Below are 19,925 nucleotides of genomic sequence, written 5' to 3'. Positions count from 1 at the left end.
TAATACAGTAATATCTAAGTAACAGAAGAGACAGAGACATTGCTGAAATGTTCTCTAGCAAACAGGACAGTTAATAAGATCATCCCTGAAATTCAAAACATGATCAGCAGAACTGCTTTTATTATGAGAACTTTAGCATAGCTTCTGTATGAGTACTAGCTCTCAAATATCAATTATCTACTTCCCATGGATATCTGGATTTTTCTAAGACCAAAATGGGCACCTTACTTTGTACTTTCCATTAAGTGTCTACAATACTAGCTTAGATTCAATTTTCTGTAAAATTTTTAACCTTGGCATTAAGTTTTAAAAGCATGGGAAATGATGGTTAAAAAATACAGTCCTACCATCAGTGCATCAAGTACCTATCTACTTTTTGGTATACTAAATAGTGTTTTTCTCAAAGGATTAAAGATCTCTTGTGATCTCAGATGACAAATATTCACCTAAAAATAATTATTTAAAGGTAAGAGCAATGGACAAGACAGACAAAATACTTCTGGCTCCTAGAAAAATTTCCACAATTTCTGTTATGATTCTGTAGTAATAAAACACTGTTTAGGTTACCAACATTTAGTTGTAACTTGATGACAATCATTACTAAAACTAGTGTGGGTCACTCTGATGTGTCAATTTAAAGTGTCTAAATTACAGTGGTGAATATTTTATCTCATATTTGTTTTATTTTCTCTGTACATTATGTGTGTGTTTAATTTTGACCTCCCAAGTAATTTATTTACACTAAGGGGTACTTTAACATTCTTACAGAGCCAAAAACAATTCAACTTATAAGTCATGCTAATCCACAGAAACTAAAAATTTACCCAAACAAAAACATGCCTCATGAAATTTCATTGATTTTAAGATGCATGTTTTTCCCTAATTAAGATCTATGAGTTAGGAGATGCTTTACAATCAATAATTTCTTACAATTTTAATTGGCAGTCACTTTCTGCCTCTCAGTGGCATATAAAATAGTAGTGCATTTCATAATCAAATCACTTCTAAGAGTTGATGAAATGCAGTTAGGGAAGCTAAGGGTTTTTCTAAAGGTTAGGCATTTGACAAACGACCGAATTTTAGGAATAAATTAGCTAAATATTTGGGAAAAGATGGTAGCCAGCTAAGGACAATCCCAGCTGTCAATTCAAAAGTCCTGTTCCCTTATGTACTCCCACCAGTAAGTATACCCAAATTTCCAAGAGCATTTCAAATTTCTCCCAGTCATCTGAAAAAAAAAGGAATAAATCAAGGCAAGCTGTTACAAAGGGGAACTAGATCATTACAATATCAATGAGATTCCAGAATTTGGGTATATGAGTTTAGATACAAGTATCTAGTTGGATTATGAAGATACTATAAATCTGCATAATTCAGTAGGTGCAAAGCAATTTCACATCAATCTCATTTAATCTCTTTGATATCCCAAGAATTAGAAAGGGTCGTCATTATTTACACTATACAAGAGAGTTAAAAACCTTGCACAAGATCAGGGAGCCCAGGTTTTATGGGACTAGAGGGAGTAAAAAGCAGCAGAGAAAAATTTAGCATAACTCAAAACTCTTTCTCCTCTACTACCACAAAAATTTTTTTAGTCAAAGGTTTCCAAGAAAAAAATTTCAGCAGGTAATATTGCACACCAGGTAAAATCACCATTACAACATACTGTTTAGAAAATACTGTGAGGTATCACACATATACAGTACAGTACACTAACATTATGGGCATTTGCTCAATAAATCTAGGGCAGGGACACCTGGGTGGCTTAGCTGGTTAAGTGTCTGCCTTCAGCTCAGGTCATGATCCCAGGGTCCTAGGACTGAATTCCGCATGGGGCTCCTTGCTCAGCGGGGAGCCTGTTTCTCCCCCTGCTTGTGCACTCTATGACAAATAAATAAAATCTTTAAAAAATATATTTAAAAAGAAAAGTAATCACCATCCACTGGCAAGATACAGAATACTTCCAGCAGCCCTGAAGTTTCCCTTATACCCTTGACCATACAATAATAATGCCCAAGGTTAGTATTCTTACCTTCTCAGTATGATTAATCTGATCCAATTTTGAATTTTGGATAAATAGAAATATACAGTATATACTCTTTTGCTCACTGAAATCTATCCATTTACTGTGTTCAGCAGCCACCTGAAGTATTGCATTGTTATCAAACACCATACTGTATCTATCCATTCTATTGGGTCACTTCTACTTTGGCGCTATTACAAATGCTCATGAATATTTGCATACATTTCTCTTGGGTATATGTAAAACATAGGAGAATTGCTGGGTCATGGGGAAAGCTCAGCTTAAGAAGCTGATATACCAGTTTCCCAAAGTGGTTATACCAATTTACAACCCACCAACAATGTTGCTCTACATTAGTCTTAAATTTTAGCCGTTTCATTGGGTGAATGGTAGTATTCAATGAGATTTTAATTTGCTTTACCCTGATAACTAATGTTGAATATCTTTTCATATGCTTAATAGGCCACTTGGAAATCTTTTTTTGTGAAGTTCATTTGGACTGTCTTGTAAAAAACTGATCTGTAGAAATTCTTTATATATATCCCAAATGAATCTTCACTGTTTTACATCTTGTTCGAGAAACTTTTGCCTCTAAAGATATTTCCTTATGTTTCCTTCTAGGTTCTTTACTATTTTCACCTATATTATTTGATAATCCATCTTAATTTTGTGTCTGGTTTGAGGTAAAGGCCAAGTTTCATTTTTACCCACACAGATATCCAACTGATTTAGCACCTTTTATTGTAAAGGCCACCTTTTCTCCACAGAATTCTAGGGGTAGTGTTGTAGAAAAATCAGGTGACCATACACAAATGGGTCTATTTCTGGAAATTCCATATAGTCCCATTTACCTGTTTATTTTTACATCAGTACTACACTGTCTTAATTACTGTAGCTTTTTTTTTTAAAGATTTTATTTATTTATTTGAGAGAGAGAGAATGAGAGATAGACAGCACGAGAGGGAAGAGGGTCAGATAGAGAAGCAGACTCCCTGCTGAGCAAGGAGCCCGACGTGGGACTCGATCCCGGGACTCCAGGATCATGACCTGAGCTGAAGGCAGTCGCTTAACCAACTGAGCCACCCAGGCGCCCGCTGTAGCTTTTTATAAAGTCTTGGTATCTGGTAATACAAGCATTCCAACTTTGTTAAGATTGCCTTTGCTAATCTAGGTCCTTTTACATTTTCAAATATGTTTTAAAATTGGCTTTTCTATTTCCCCACACCCCAACTTGTGGGAGTTTTAATTGGGAATGAGTATAGTCCAGGAAGAATTATCTTAACAATTTTGAGTTTTCCAATCTATAAACATGATCTTTCTCCTTTTATTTAGGTTGTCATTTGTTTCTCTCAGTAATGCTTTGTAGAGTTTATACAGCAGTCTTGCACATTTTCATTAAATTGAGGGGGCACTGCTTTGTAAACCTGTTTTCTTATTTCATTTTCCAATTGTCTGATGTTAGTCTACAAAAATATCATTGATTTTTGAATACTGACTTTGTTTCCTATTCTAATAGTCTGAAGATCCCTTTGGATTTTCCAAGTATACAATCATATCATCTGTGAAGACAGTTTTACTTCTTTTCCATTTTTTATCTTTTATTTTTCTTCACCAAATTGGTTAGGACCTCCATGACAAGGCTGAAAAAACTGTGCTAATGGTCTTCCTTGTCTTGTTCCTGAACTCATAGAAAAAAGCATTCAATATTTCAGCATTATGATAGCTACAGTTTTGTACATACTCACCTAGTTTCCTAAGAATTTTTTATCATGAAGGGTGCTAAAATTTATCAAATATATATATCTCCTCTACTGAGATAATCATATAATCCCACCTTATTCCGTTAATATGATTTATATTGAGTATTCAGCTTCCCTTGGATTCCAAGAATAAACCCCACCAAATTATGACATTATCTTTCTTATTGTAAGATTCAATTTGCTAATAATTTGCTCATGATTTCCATGGCCATATTTATGAGAGATATTGGCTGGTAATTTCCTTTCCTTGCTATCTGTCAGATCTGCATATTAGGGTTGGGCTAACTTAAAAAAAAAAAGTTGGGAAGTGTTCTCTCTTTTTCTGTTTTCTGTGAGAGACTGTATAAAATTGGCCTAATTTTTTTAAATGTTTAGGTCAGCAGTGAAACCAAATGGGCATGGAATTTTCTTTTTGAGAAGTATTTCAAGTACAAATTAATTTTAACATATATAAGACTATTCAGATTTTCTATTCCTTGTGTCAGTTTTGCCAAAATGAGTTTCTCATCTAAACTATAAAATTTATTACCATTATTTACAAAATCTTATTGTCCTTTAAAATATATATGTACAGCTTTTCTCTGAACCACTTGAGAATAAACTGTACACATCGTGCTCACTTACCGGTATATTATTTCCTAAGAATATTCTCTTATATATAGCACAGTATAAGTTATCAGATTCAGAGAATTTAACACTGATATAAATCTTTAATGTGAAGAATATGCTACAATTTTAATAATTGTCTTTTTTTTTTTTTTTAAAGATTTTATTTCTTTGACAGAGGGAGACACAGCGAGAGAGGGAACACAAGCAGGGGTAGTGGGAGAGGGCGAAGCAGGCTTCCCGCTGAGCAGGGAGCCCGATGCGGGGCTCGATCCCAGGACCCTGGGATCATGACCCGAGCTGAAGGCAGACGCTTAACCACTGAGCCACCCAGGCACCCCTAATAGTTGTCTTAATCACGTCCTTTATAGCATTTTCTTCTGCTCTCATACAGAATTCAAGCCAGGATTGTATTATTGCTTTTATCTGTTCCATCTCTTTAGTCTCCATTACTAGTCATGTCTCCTGTATCTTTTTTGATATTGGTCATTTGTTTTCTATTTTGTACATTATTAGTATTTCTAGGGGGTTTTTCATTTTATTAATCTTTTCAACTACTTTATTTTAAAAAATTATACATTTGCTTTTTATTTGATTTCTGTTCTTATCTTTATTCTATCTTATATCTTTCCTTCTACTTTTTTGAGGGTTATAATTTGCTTATTCTTCCACTGTCCTGAAATAGAAGTTTAATGTTCAGACTCCCCCCTATATATATTTAAAGCTATACATATCCCTCTAAGCATTGCTTTTTGCTGCAATTACACAAACTTGACATGTATTTCATTATTATTCAGGTCAACATATTTTATAATTTTTACTGCTATTTCTTCGTTAGCCAGTAAGATATATAAAAATACACTGCTTATTTCTAAATATTTGAGAATCTTCCAGTTATCTGCTACTGGTTTCTAGATTATCATTACTGAAATCAGAGAATCCGAGACCTCATTTCTTTCAAATTTACTGAGATTTGCTTTATGATACATCATATGGCATATTTTAGTATATGTTCCATACATATTTGAAAAGTGTGTACATCCTGTAGTTGTTGGGTAAAGTGTCCTGTGTGTATCAATTAGGTCAAGTTTACTGTGATGTTTAAATCTTCTAGGTCCTTGCTGATTTTTTTCTTCTGTTACTAAGGTGCATTAATTAATCTACATGGTTGTGGTTTTGTCTATTTTAACCTTTTGTTTTTTTCAACTTTTCCTTTTCTGTTTTAGATCTGTAATATTAAATACCTAAAAAATTTAAGATTTGTTATATCTTCCTGTTGAATTCATCCTTTTAACATTAATCAATACCCTTCTTTATCTTTAGTGATACTTCTTGCCTTACCTATTTCTTACATATATAGCCAACCAGCCTTCTTTTGGTTAATATGTGTATGATGTATTTTCCCTATTCTTGTACTTACTCATCTGTGCCCTTAAATTTAAAGTATGTCCCTTGTAAATAGTAGCGTTAGGTCTTCTGAGCTTTGTCTTGACTGTTTACTCCTTTCTTATTTACTGTAATTACGGACAAAGTTAATTAAGTTCTACCATCCTGTCATTTGCTTTGTTATCACATGTTCTTCATTCCTTTCTCTTTTCTTACATTTCTTTGGAATAATCAATTATCTTTATTCCATTTTCTCCTCTATTAGCTTTTTAGTAACATACTCTTTTTCTTTTGGCAGTTACTCTAGAGATAACAAATGTATTTTTGACTATCACTTTCTAGCTTTTTGTTCTACAGTTGTCCTATAATGCTTCCACATATTTGAAACCCTACAAGCCATAATTATTATTTTAAATAGTATTAGCTTATATTTACACATATTTATCCTTACTGTTGTTCATTTATTTCTGCAGTTCTGTTCTGGGATCATTTTCTTTCAACATGAACTTTCATATTTTCTAGTACCAGTCTAAATCAGTTAAGTTTTCTCAGCTTTTGTGTCTTTATTTTGCCTTCATTTCTGAAGGACATGCTCACTGGATTTAGAATTCTAGGTTAGCATTCTCTCTTTCAGCAGACTAAGAGGCTTTTCTATTGTTTTCTGGTATCTACAGTTCAGGTGATATATCAACCATCACTGTTCTCCTGAAGGTAATGACTTATTTCCTCTGGCAGCTTTTAAGATTTTCTTTTTCTTGATTTTTAGCGGTTAAGTCTATGATGGGTCTCAATATGGTCTTATTTGTATTTTTCCTACCTGGAATCCACTGAGCTTTAATCTGTGTTTTGGTATCTTCCTCAGTTTTGGAAAATCCTTGGTCAACACTACCTCCATCCCCTATCTCCTTTCCTTCTGGGATTCCCATTATGTATGTTAAGCCTTTTGACTGTCTCCTGCTTTATTTCCCCTCCATATTTTTCTCAGCACTGCGTAATTTCTAAACAACTTTTTTTTCTAGCTTACTTCTCTTTCTGTTTCTAATGTGCTAGTTAAGCTCAACTCTCAAATTCTCATTTTTAATGTATTTTTTTAGTTGTAAAGTTTTCAGGTCTCTGATAAAATTTTCCATCAGTTCTTATCTTGAACATATTAAATCAGTTACAGTCTGTGATAATTTTAATATCTGAATTATCTATGGATTTGTTCCCTTTTTTCCTCTTGATTTTTGGTCAGTTAAGCCTACATTGTCCTGTAGCATTTTGCTGAATGAAGTTATCGGATCATGAATGAAAACTGTGTAAGTTCTAGATGACATCCTAACTTTTAGCAGTAGTAGGTAGAGTGACGACTTACATTTTCTTGAGAGCTGTGGTCTACTTCAGTTTTGCTCTCAATCTTAGGGAGTGGCCATGATGGAGTAACAATGGAAAACTCAAGAGTGTAATACAGCCCCTCTAACTTAGCAGTCTTCAACTTTTGCCTCTCTGGCACTAGGGTGATGCTGGAATCTCTGCTCAGAATTTTAGCTTTCCAGGCACTGTTTTCTTCTGGGTTTCTTTGAATCTTCTCTTGCACGTGTGTCCTTAAAAGTCAGTGACTTTAGGGGGACCTGACTACAGATTTTGGAGTTAGAGTCTATGTGGTTCTCTCCTCTTCTGGATTTAAGTTTCAACTGCTTTAATGGCCTCAGATGTCCATCTCTCCTCTGGTCCAGTAAAACTGCCACTTTTTGTTTGGGATCTATTCCCCTATACCTCCAGGAAAAAAGCCAGAGTGGTGAGCTTACTGGTGCTTCCCTTTTCTCAAAGATCAAAACCCTCAAACATTTCCTGTGTTGGTTGCTCAAGTAAATATAGAAAAGGACATAAAATATGACTATTGGCCACACATTAGATTCAGATGATTACATATAAAGAAATTTGAAGAATACCTTGCAAAGGCCTAGACACCACTATAGGCCCTAACCCCGTATTTTACCAGTCCTGAATGAATCAGTCACACAATTTTGGTGGGAGCATCAAAGCCTCCTCCTCTTGATAAGTAATCTTTCTGCACAATCATGTCTACATCAGGAAAGGGAGAAAACACGAAGATCTGAGGATCAAATCTGGCCCAATGCCTGGTTTTGTGAATTATTTTTTTTTAAATGGGGGAAAAAAGACACATTAAAACTATATAACATTTCAGTGTCCATATATAGTGTTTTACTGGAACACAACTACTCTTGTTATTTTTTTTTTTCTTCCTCCCACCCTCGTTACGTACTATCTACGGGCACTTTCACCATACAGTGGCAGAGTACATTGGTTGCAAGGGAGACAGGGGGCACGCCCCCACTTCACACTGCTTCTTATGGTACTACAAATTGCAGATACAGTTATAACTAACAGTGTCTTGAGTGTCATGCTTGTTGCTGTACTGCAACATTTTACTTTTACTACAGTACATACTCATCATGTCAAAGCAGAAAAACAGAATGCAAATGTTACACTTTTAAAGCACAGTGGAATGTGGATTATTTTGTTATTGAATTAGATGGCTAGGCATTGTATTTATAACATTACAGCTGTGCTTAAAAAAAAATATATATATATATATTCACATTACCAGACTAAGCACTCATCACAACATTCCCATTTCACCAGAAAGCAAGTCAGAAAAATTAAAAAATTTTAAATGGAATCTCATCACAGTAGAATTTCTTCACAAAAATAAAAATGAGACTGCAACCAAAGTTAAGTTTCTAACTGGCTCATGTTTTTAGCAAGAGAGAAAAGCCATTTTACTAATGGTGAGTTAATGAAATCATGTTTGATTGGAAAAGCCAAAGAAATATGTCCGGAGACAATGAGCTTGTTTAAGACTATTAACCTTTCTGTAAAAACAGTTCTTGAAGTGTTGAGGACAATGAAAGCAACATCAATAATCAGTCAAAAAAAAAAAAAAAACCCAAATGATTTTGAGTGGTTTTCCTTGGCTCTTGGTGAGTTCACAGATATTACCAGTACTCAGCTGTTGCTTATTTGGGAGCCAATACTGAATTAAGCGACTGGAAAGGTTAGCCTCTATGAATTGTCTATGTGGAACTACAGGCGAAAATTCAGTTAAGTGTCTGCCTTCGGCTCAGGTCATGATTCCAGGGTCCTGGGATCGAGTCCTACATCAGGCTCCTTGCTCAGTGGAGAACCTGCTTCTCCCCCTGTCTGCCACTCCCCTCCGCCCCCCCCGCCCCCCGGCTTGTGCTCTCTCCTAACAAATAAATAAAATCTTAAAAAAAAAAAGTTAAAATATTTTCAAGAAGCTGAGAAAAAAACAAAAAGTAATGGTGGCAAAAATACACATGGAACACAACAAAAAACCCAGTTGGACAATTTTATAAAGTTTATGAAATTTTAAGGTGTTTATAGTCTATGAAGCAACTGCTCAGCAGAAAGACATTTTATCTTTTATTTGCTTTTTGGGGGTGGGGAGGGGCAGAGGGCGGAGAGAGAATCTTAAGCAGGCTCCTTAGTCCAGCGCAGGGCTGGGATCTCATGACCCTGAGATCATTACCTCAGCCAAAATCGACTTAATTTAATGAGCCACCCACATGGCCCAACAGAAAGATATTTTAATCTATGATGTATTGTTGAACCAGTGGTATCACTAGTGAATGTCATTAGTGTTCATGAACTTAACCATTGTCAGTTCCATGGATATTTGTCAGAAACAAAAGCTGAATATCTTGAATTGCCCTACCACACAGCAGTATGATGGCCTAGTAGTGATAGTTTTTAATTTTTATTTTATTTATTTGACAGAGAGAGACACAGGGAGAGAGGGAACACAAGCAGGGGGAGAGGGAGAAGCAGGCCCCCTGCCGAGGAGGGAGCCCGATGTGGCCTGATCCCAGGACCCCGGGACCACGACCCAAGCCAAAGGCAGACGCCCAACGACTGAGCCACCCAGGCGCCCCTAGTGATAGTTTTGTTGTGATTTTTTTGAGCTCAGGGCAAATTTTTCTGAATGACAATAATCACTATCACTACTATGGGGAGTTTTATAAATTAAGATTTTGCTGCAGACCTGATAGTGTTTCCTAATGTTTCAATCTAAAATTGTAAGGCAAAAAATACTTACATACGAAAGGTATACTGTGGTAAGTCATTCTGATAACTAATGTTGCCTGAATGGCAAGCAAATGTCAAAGCTGCTTTATACACTCCCAGGGCTGTCAAAAGTTAAAACAAGATCTTTATTTCCTCACAGATTTGCATTGGATATATTTTCTAAGCTCAAACCACAGTTCCACGACATTCTTTAGATAGCAATGCTAGTGCAAAATATATCAAAATCTACTTAACTGTGTAGCTGAGGAGCTTCCACCTAGCCCTCTACTGGAATTGATTTGTGAGCAATATGATGACACGCTAAAAGGCAAATATCAAGAGAGGAGTAATAGAATTCTATAAATGCTTTCCAAATGACTAAAATCATTAACTAAAATCATATGCTTGTGGATTGATATCAGTATTTGGCAGTACCGATCTGTGTTAAAAGATACCTTCCAAGATGAAATACAGGAGATCTCATTACAGATCAGCATTAACAGATGAACACTTGCAATCGAACCTCAATTAAACAAAATGTTATCTTCTCCCAAAAGAAATCCCCTCCTCCTATCATTAAACAAATTGTACTCACTTGTTATATTTCAAATTTCATATTCAAGTAAAAACTTTTTCAATGTAGGTTTGTCTTTTAAGTTACAAATGGTATGTGAAATATAGGTTTTTATGCGTATTGTGTATACTAAATTTTGTTTCAATAACCATCTATTTTCTCCAGCAAGTTCTTACTAATAACTGCCTTCTCTAAAATAGAAAGGATGCCAAGAAAAAAGCAACCCCACTACTATCATATTTGCCCCATGAAATCTTAGTAATCTTCATGAACCTTTAATATTTTAATTCACACTTACTCTATTCTGCCCCCCATTCACTCGTTTATATATAAATCAGTAGCAAAGTTAACTTAAATCCAGACTAAGTTTCCTAATTTTTTTTCCCTGTAGGATGAAATGGCAATTTCTCCAGATTTATCACGTAAGTCTCCCTTTAAGCCACACAAAAAAAAGGTAAAATTTTTACAAGTGGCTAAAATGTGGAATTTGGGTTTTAAGTGAACGAATTAGGCAGCTGTCATAATTTCAATTTATCTTAAGCCTGCTGATAGGAATAATTAATGTGGCCTTCAGGAGCTCTGTTCAATACCTCAAACCGTAATACTGTGTATATACATGAACATATTTTTCTGAGAAGGCCTATGGCTTTCATGAATTCTCAATGGGCCTGTGAATAACTGTAAGTTAAAAAGTGATTCCAGATACACTGGTAAACAAATAATGAGAAAAAAGAAGAAAAGTAACAGATATAGGTGAGAGCCAGATGTTTCAGGAACAGAGGAAGTGTGTCCTAGCTCTATGGGACCAACGTGTGATCCCCTTTTCCACTCTGTTGACATCTGCATGGTACAAAAGCAATGGTGGGCAAAACTGCTAGCACCTCAGCACAAACCAAAGCAGTGGCGCCGAACCGTACTGGTAGTCACTGATGGTGTTCGCTGCCGTGCACTTACAGAGAAACACAAAAAAGTCCAGTTTCACTTAAGAATGCCCTCGAGTAGTAAAAACGATCAATTTCATTAAATCTCCACCACTGAGTATGTCTTTTTCATATTTTGTATGATGAAATGGAAAATATCCATGAAGCATTTCTGCTGCATACCGAAGTGCAATGGCTGTCTTCAAGAAAAGCACTCATGTGACTGTTTTAGTTCCAAGCCGATCTAGCCACACTTTTTACAGAACATCTTTTTTATTGTAAAGCACAACAGACAAACTATTTACACTTAGGTATTTAACAGATACTCTTGAAAATGAACAAAGTGAATCTGTCATTTCAAGGAAAACAAGTGACAGCTTTTGTGCTAATGATAAAACCCAAGGTTTCAAGTGAAAATTAAAATTCTGGAAACCTTGTATCTAACACCATGAATTTGACATGTTCTGATACCTTGTTGTAGAATTAACAAATATGATTTTTTAATATTGTGTAAGATGTGTCAACATTTGAACATCGGCATAAGTTGGTTTAGCTCATGTTTTCCAAACGACCAGTGCATGTTACAGAGAATGTGTAAGATACATTTAAAGTGCAAGATCAAGGGATTTTCATGTAAAGTAGCAAAAAAAACCTCACTGATATTTCAGATTCCACATTACAACTAAGCTTTAAGAAACTACCACTTGTTGATTTTTGGTATAACATTAAAGAATACCCACAATGATCTAAAAAGACTATTAAAATACTCCTTCATTTTCCAACTACATATCTGTATGATTAACTTCCATAAAACCAGACGTTAGAGAGATTTACTTATCACTATTTTTGTTTTTTTAGAAAGCATTATTTATGTTAAAATGATATGGGTTATTTTCAAATGAATTAACAATAGATATTTTAAAATTTTTATTTTTAATACAGTACTAATAAATAAAAGCTCTTGTCCTCCATTCTTATTTTTTTATCTATTAAAGATTTTATTTATTTATTGACGATTTTATTTGTTTATTGACAGAGAGACACAGCGAGAGAGGGAACACAAGCAGTGGGGAGTGGGAGAGGGAGAAGCAGGCTTCCCGCGGAGCAGGGAGTCCCATGTGGGGACCCTGGGATCATGACCTGACCCGAAGGCAGATCTTAACCGACTGAGCCACCCAGGCACACCATTCTTTTTAGTAGTATAAAGTGGTCCCAGGACTCAAAAAGTTTGAAACCCATTGCTCTAGTCCCTAGCCAAAAGAAGGCATACAACAAATCTCCTTAAATTACCTTTCCCCATGTTCTGCCTAGAAATCTCTCTGTCCCTCAACACCAACACTAGTATACCAAACCAGATTACAAACTGGATGATGGAAATAGGAAAGAAATGTTTTACACATACATACACATATATGAGGAAAGTGGTTGTATGCAATTAACACAATGTAGAGGACCCAATATATGTTAAGATCCTCACAAGGAATGACCTTCTCAAAAATTACTATGGGGAGTGTTCAGGGCTCAGCAGCATAAAAAGTCCTCTATTTTCTCAGTTCAGGTTTATACTAAGCAGTAAAAGCAGCTAACATTTTCTTTTATTATGTATCAAGAATTGTTCAAAGTGTTTTATCTGTTCAATCTCTACAGATACATTATGAAGTAGATACTTAGTATCATTCCCAATATGCAGAAGAAACTAGGCCAGGGCTGAAATTAAAATACATGCAGAACCTGTACCCTAAACCAGTATAAATATGGCCTCCCACTGTATCAATACTGATGTATCTTGAGCAAATACCTAACAGTAAACATCTGATTATCATTCAGGATTAACTACTGCAGTCAAGGCTTATATTCATAAAATACATTCTTTACTGTCACTATATTATTTAGATCTTCCTCTCACTCAGAAGCCTGGTCATTTTCTCTGATTACTTTGGCTCAATTATTTGATAAATATTCAAATAACATAGTTGAAACCTACTAATACCTATGAAGTTTCCTTCTCAATTTACTAACTGAAATAAAAGTCATTATAACCGTGAAATATAACATTAAAGAAAGCTATATAATAGACGTCCTTGAACTTATTTTATTATGAAAATTAACTTCTGATTTTTCTCAATCAATAGGAGGTAAAACTAGGGGAAAAGTTAAAGTGGTGTTAGACAAATACTCAAAGCAAGAAAATGCTTTGGTCAACCTCTGACTGATGAGAGGGGAACTTCAGGATATTCTCATGGAAACATTCTGGGGATGAAATTCCTTTACAGTGAGGGGCGCCTGGGTGGCTCTGTCGGTTAAGTGTCTGCCCTCGGCTCAGGTCATGATCCCAGGGTCCTGGGATCAAGCCCCGCAACAGGATCTGCATTCAGCGGAGAGCCTGCTTCCACCTGCTGCTCTGTCTACTTGTGCTCTCTGTCAAATAAATAAAATCTTTAAAAAAAAAAAAAAAAGAAATTCCTTTACAGTGAAATAAACCGTGTCAAAACCTCTAAATTACACAATGTTGGCACATATCAGGATCCAAAGGCAACGTTTCCACTATTACATAAAGACCTCTTACTTGTCCTTGCACAGATGCAGGTAAATGTGGGAAGGCAGAAAGAGCCCTGAGGCCAGGGATTTTCAGGAAACATATATATACCCTCATAAATCACTCTGCTACACATGTGAATAGAGGCAGAATAAAGGACAACTGTCACTGTCCTTTTACTAATTTTTCTACTGCATTACAAAAGTACCCACCTAGACCAGGGACTGAATTCCTCCATCACTAGGAAAAGACTGGCTACTGGTTATTTATACTTGCTTAACTTCAGAATGAGTTTCTGCATTTTTAGTCTTCTACCTCTAATTGAAGAATAAAGACTATTTCCACTAAAGCATTTTTAATTTTATCTAACAGATGGAAAGTCTCTGTCATATGGTGTATTTCAGAGAATGAGGTGTAAAAAAATTGCATTCCACCTACTAATAACCAAGACTTCAAAGGTAATCCAATTCAATCCTGGAGAAAGGTAGAGGTTGTACAAGGAAAGAGATCGCTTTCTCCTTCCTGTATTCACTGATCCTCTATTTTTCCAGGAAAAATAAGCCTTGAAATGGCTATTTACAGCTGCTAGAAGGGCAGTGCCTGCTGTGTGAGGGTATAAATTTGTATCCACTCAAAATTAAATTCTAGAAAATTCAACTGGGAATTCCCATCACCCACCACCACACCACTGCTAAACCTACTGCATTTACAGACCATTTCTTCTCTTTGCATCCCTATATCCCAAGTCTTCCAGGATAACCTTTGTTTCAGAAATACTTAATGATTTCAGTTATTACTTCTAGGTATCTCGACATATATACCAATATTATTTTACCTCTGGTAAAACTGAGAACACATGCCCCCGGAATGAACACCGTTAAACAGTAAACATGGAAAATAAGATAACAGAGAGAAAAAAGCCTACTAGATACAATTTGCCATCTTCCCCATTAATCCTAAATCTTAATATATAACCTTGTCTCTGGATTCAGATGTAAACAGATTTCTAAATCCCAATGAGTTCTAATCTCGGATTTAAATATTTACCAAAAAAGCTCCAGCTCTGTATTCATATAACAAAACAGAAACACTTCTGGACTACTTCACACTTTTCTCTCACTTACTGGAATGAATTAACAGGAAAGCAAACCTAATTTCTGAATCAGTTAAAAAATGTACCACCTTTATATGTCCTCTACCTTCTCATCCAGGAAGAGGCAAGAGAAGAGAGAAAGCATCCCTCAGATGATCTTCCCTACTCCCCAACCTGCTCTTTTCTAACAGACCTGACCTTGGATCTATACACAACACCTTAACTGTGGAAGCTGAGGTTGCCAGGAGCAGCTAGACTAGCACTTCCTTTAAACCGCCTAGACTTTAGACTTTTGGGTCATAATTAAACAATTTAAATTGGGGGGGGAAAAGTCTTTGAACAGTCTGGCAGGTCCTCAAAAGGTAAACATACAGACTCACTGTATGACCCAACAATTCCATTCCTAGCTGTATACCCAGAGAAGTGCCCACACAAAAACTTTTACATGAATGTTTACAGCGGTATTATTCACAATAGTCAAAAAGGGGAAACAACTCTAATATCCACCAAGTGATGAATAAATAAAATATGGTGTATTCATACAGTGGAATATCATTCATCCACAAAAGGAATGAAATACTGAGACATGACACACTATGGATGAGTTTTTAAAACATCAGAAGAAGCCAATCACAAGAGATCACATATTACATGTTTTCATTTATATGAAATGTCTAGAACAGGCAGAATCCATAGAGACACAGAAACAATAGTGGTTGCCTAGTGCTGGGAGAGGGCTGAAAGGAAAAAAGGAGTGTTGGCTAATGGCAACAGGATTGTTTGAGGGTGGTGGTGGTGAAAATGTTCTAAAATTCATTGTGGTGATGGCCGCACAACTGTGAATATACTAAAAACCATTTAATTATACACTTCAATAGGTGAATTACATATATCTCAATAGAACTTTTATTTAAAGAGAACTTTAATGTGGTTTTATTAACCTATTTCATTTTTCAAATCCATTCCTTTTTTTAACCTTCAAAAGGACATATGAGAAAGCTTCCTATTTGCTTAGTCTGTCTCAGCCTAACTGAATTTTTGGAGTACATGATCCACAAGAATGGAAATGATCACAGTTCCACAAATTCAGACACAATACACACACAGTATATATACACATAAAATATACATACTAAAATACATGATATATATATAACAGGCATATGTTAATTATCAACTGGTAAAGCTGAGTTTTTAAACACCTGGATCAAGTCTGGTTGGGAACAGAGCTAGTGGGAAGCAGTTTCTCATCCTATCCTCTTCCCAAACACATCAATCTTCATTCCATTTCATCTCCTCCCAAAATAAACACATTTATAATTTGAATAAAGTTTGCAAGGTGATTATGCTATACTCCCACTGCCATCCTAACTCCTTTTGGAACTAGCGATCAAAGTAGAAAGCTTTCACTGGGTTTTCCAGAACACCCATAGGAACTAGATTTAATTTATACTATCAGTCAAGAGCACTATTATAAGCCACAAGAATGTGGTAACAGGGTCACTACAGGGGATAGCGTGGCAGGCGTCTTTGGCTTTTAGTTCCAAGTAAAACTTAACCCAATATACTGGAGGAACATGCGCTATTCACACAATATATCAGTACAGTGTTTTGCATTAAATAACAAAATTTTTTAAATGTTCTAAAGGCACTTTGAAATTATCATCAACCACATGCCCACTCAAAAAAGAAAAAACACAAAGCAACTCATAAAATATAGTTACTAAAAGTGTTACAGCTGACTGGCAACTTGATATAATAAAAAAAAGTCAAGAGCATGTTTTGGAATTACAATCAACATTTTAAAATGAGATGAAGTCCTGCTGATGTTTTCCCCTAATGTGGAGACATTCTGACCAAATTTTAACTTTTATGTTCATTTAATACTTAAAAAAAAATCTAACTGTAGCTATTCTGCTAGGCAGCTTTACAAAATACCATCATTTGAATCCGAGTTAAATTTAATGAGCAAGTAACATCACTGAAAACCAAGGCAGACAAAACAATTTTTATTTAAAGACTAAAAACAATTACTTTTTAGAAAATCCAAGTCTGTTCTGGATGTCTTTGAATAGGTCTAGATTTTGGAAGGGGAAAAGAAAAGGAACCTGTAGACCCAAGGAGGTACTGTCAAACTAAATATACTTCCTGGGATTAAGAAGCAAGTAATGAAACTCTACTGATGGGAGTGTGCTGAATATATGAACCAAGAGGAGGCTGGAAAAGCCCAGAAATCACTTTAGACTGGCAGTTCCTTTTGTTTTCTTTTTGGATTCCTGGTGACTAGCATAAAGCAGGTCAATAAATGCTTGCTAATCTAAAAGGGGAAAATGTCTGAACTAGGTTTCTCACCCCCCCCAAAAAAAGGGTGGGGGGAGAGACATTATATCCAAAGCCAGAACCAAACATTTAATCTGAATTCACAAAACTAATGGAATCACTCAGCCTATCTTTTTCCCTCCATATCTTCCTTCCAATAAACTTAACAACCCACTAGTAAGTTTGTCATTAAAAAAAAGTGCATCTAACTTAAAAGATTCAAGATCAAACATTTAAAAACACGTAAATCTACTGTTTTATGCCTATAAAGTATTCATATATGTTAACTGTATGAAAAATAGAAGGGAAGAAGTTGAGATACAAACATCAGGTTTTTAAAATACTTAAATTTATAAACCAAGCCTGGATTTCCCCCCAAAGTTAATGAGACATTAAAATTTTTAAGTAGTTTTATTTCCCTCTTGAAACAATGCACAATTACAAAATACAATTTTTTTTCAAAATAAATGTCTCATAGACCCAGCAAGATGTTCACATTTGTTAAAAGTCCACCAAGTCTTAAGCAGTGAACACTGACTACAGGCACCAGGGGGCCTCCCAGGAATAACTTGATATTAGTAAAGGAAAAGGTAAGTAAGAGTTTCTGGTAAAACTTTGCTTCTTATTCAGTCTTAAGACTGCTGGGAGGCTTTCACATCTGGAGCAAATAAACTGTAGTTTGTTACACAACAGGGACACACAGAACTGATAAGATACCGACACATGGACTGAAAAAGGGAACTAGCCCGCCACCCCCCCAATACAATCTTCTTTGATTATTTTCCAAATATAAGTATATACTGCACTTCATTGTTGTAAACAGTTACCTTCAGGTAATCTGAAAGCAACTAAATTAGTGCATATGCACTCCGAGGTTTCCAACAGAGAAGACTAAATTTTCTTAAAGGCTTATTTTCTTTTCTACACATTCACAAAGCAATTAGTGGTGACGCAAATTTTAGGGTAAAGGGATTCACTGGCCGAAGACTACGATTAACTTTGAATATCATCCTGGCCCCTCTCTCTCTTCCCTTTCCCTCAGTCCCCCAACCCAACCTAATACTGTTCAATAAAAACAGAAGGACCCGGAAACTTCAAAAGCCGCAAAGACTTGTATATGCCTTTTAAACACAAGAGAGGCTTCACAACAGACCTTTTTCTAAGTTTGTGCAGAAATTAAATCCTGCTCAAACCTGTTAAACTCCAACCCGAAAGCTAATCCCGTCAGCAAACGCGTCTACATATTTTTCTTGAGTGCATCTTCAGCTCGATCAAAGACTTGTGTTTTACTCTTTTTTTCCAAATTTATTTCCAATAAATTGGAGGTTAACTCCGGCTAATGTTAACCTCTCCTTAAACAGAGTTCGTCCCATAGCATCATGTAAAAATGCGGAAGAGATCCAACAACTGTCTCAACGGGAAGGTTTTTATAAAATTCACTCCCGGAACAAGAATCGGAGGCAGCCAAGGGCAATGCACAAAGAGAACAGAGAAGAAATACACGTTCCACGGACATACAATGCACAGAAGCTCGCATCCTCGCACCCTCCTTGAGAAGGGTCACCCAGCACCCTTGGGCTCCTCGCAGCCCCCGGCCGGCGCGACGCCGTGACGGTCCACGGGGACCCTGCCCGCCGAGGACGGCACCTCTCGCATTGCCTCCCACCGACCGTGTTCCCGGAGGCCGCTCCCCCCGGCCAAGCAGCCTCTTCGCTCCCTCCACCGCGGCCGCCGCGGGGCGGGAACGGGGGTCCCCTCGGGTTTCGGCGGCGGAGGGGGAAGAAGGGCTGAAGGGGGCGCCCCCTCCCCGCGGCCGGCCGGGCCCCGCACTCACCCTCCAGCAGTCGGGTGATGAGACTGTCCACGTTCAGCTCCCCGTCCGCCATCTTGTCGGCACCAGACGCTCCTTCCCGGCAGCGGGAACAAGGGCTTCACGGCGGCGGAGGCTGCGGCGACCGCTCGGCGCTCCCTCACCTACAAGTCACGCGGCGTTTCGACCCCGGTTCCAACTCCCCCTTTTCCCCGGGCCCTCCCCCCACCCCCTCCCCACCAAGTAGTGGAGCGCGCGTACACTGGGAGGCACACACGATAAATAAATAAATAAACAAGTGGGGCCCCCACGAACCGGGCCGCGTCAGACCCAGCCGCCACCTCCTCCTCCTCGGCACCGCCCAACTCCGCAAAGCTCACCAGCGCCGCCGACGGCCCCACCCGCAGCGCCACTCACTGCACACCGCCCTTCCCCGCCACCGCGCCACGCAGCCCTTCGCGCAGGCGCACGGCGCACGCCTCCGCGGCCGCCCCGCCCCGCCACGGCCCTGGCCTTCCGCGCAATCGCACTGGGCTCGGTTCTCCCGCCGCTCCCGCCGTCGCTGCCTTCGCGCAGGTGCGCTGCCCTCTCGCGCCGCTTCCACTGCGCCGAATCGCCGCGGTGGCGCAGGCGCCCCATGGCTGGCGGGATTCGCTGGGCTGGGGAAGTTCCCATTAGGCGGAGCGCGCGTAGGCAGCGTTGACCTTCCCGCTGCCCAGCTGCCCGGGTCGGGGCTCTCCGCAGGCAGCGTTGTTGGGCCCTTCCCACCTCGCTTTTCTTTTCTTGGCTTCCTTCCCTAGTTTTGCAAG

The 19,925-nt window shown here is 37.7% G+C and overlaps 1 protein-coding gene across 2 annotated transcripts in view; it reads right to left on the bottom strand.

Moving 5' to 3' along the window:
• Positions 1–19,607, bottom strand: part of PPP1CB (protein phosphatase 1 catalytic subunit beta) — a 40,276-nt gene extending 20,669 nt beyond the window's left edge. Inside the window, exons 1-2 of one of the 2 annotated variants that reach the window (XM_025867979.2) lie at positions 19,497–19,607; positions 19,141–19,280 (exon numbers count right to left, since the gene is read on the bottom strand). In XM_025867979.2, coding sequence (XP_025723764.1) covers positions 19,141–19,192 — 52 coding nt within the window. In that variant the 5' untranslated portion in view covers positions 19,193–19,280; positions 19,497–19,607. Of the gene's footprint in view, positions 1–19,140; positions 19,281–19,431; positions 19,451–19,496 lie in introns of those variants that run through there. The other variant, XM_025867980.2, reaches the window with a different exon arrangement.
• Positions 19,608–19,925: the final 318 nt, after the last annotated feature.

Source organism: Callorhinus ursinus, unplaced genomic scaffold, assembly GCF_003265705.2.
Source record: "Callorhinus ursinus isolate GAN/ISIS: 27379988/994484 unplaced genomic scaffold, GSC_fseal_2.0 scaffold10, whole genome shotgun sequence".
Classification (NCBI taxonomy): domain Eukaryota; kingdom Metazoa; phylum Chordata; class Mammalia; order Carnivora; family Otariidae; genus Callorhinus; species Callorhinus ursinus.
Note: the sequence above shows the minus strand (reverse complement) of the source record. Positions and strands in the feature narration are given on the sequence as shown.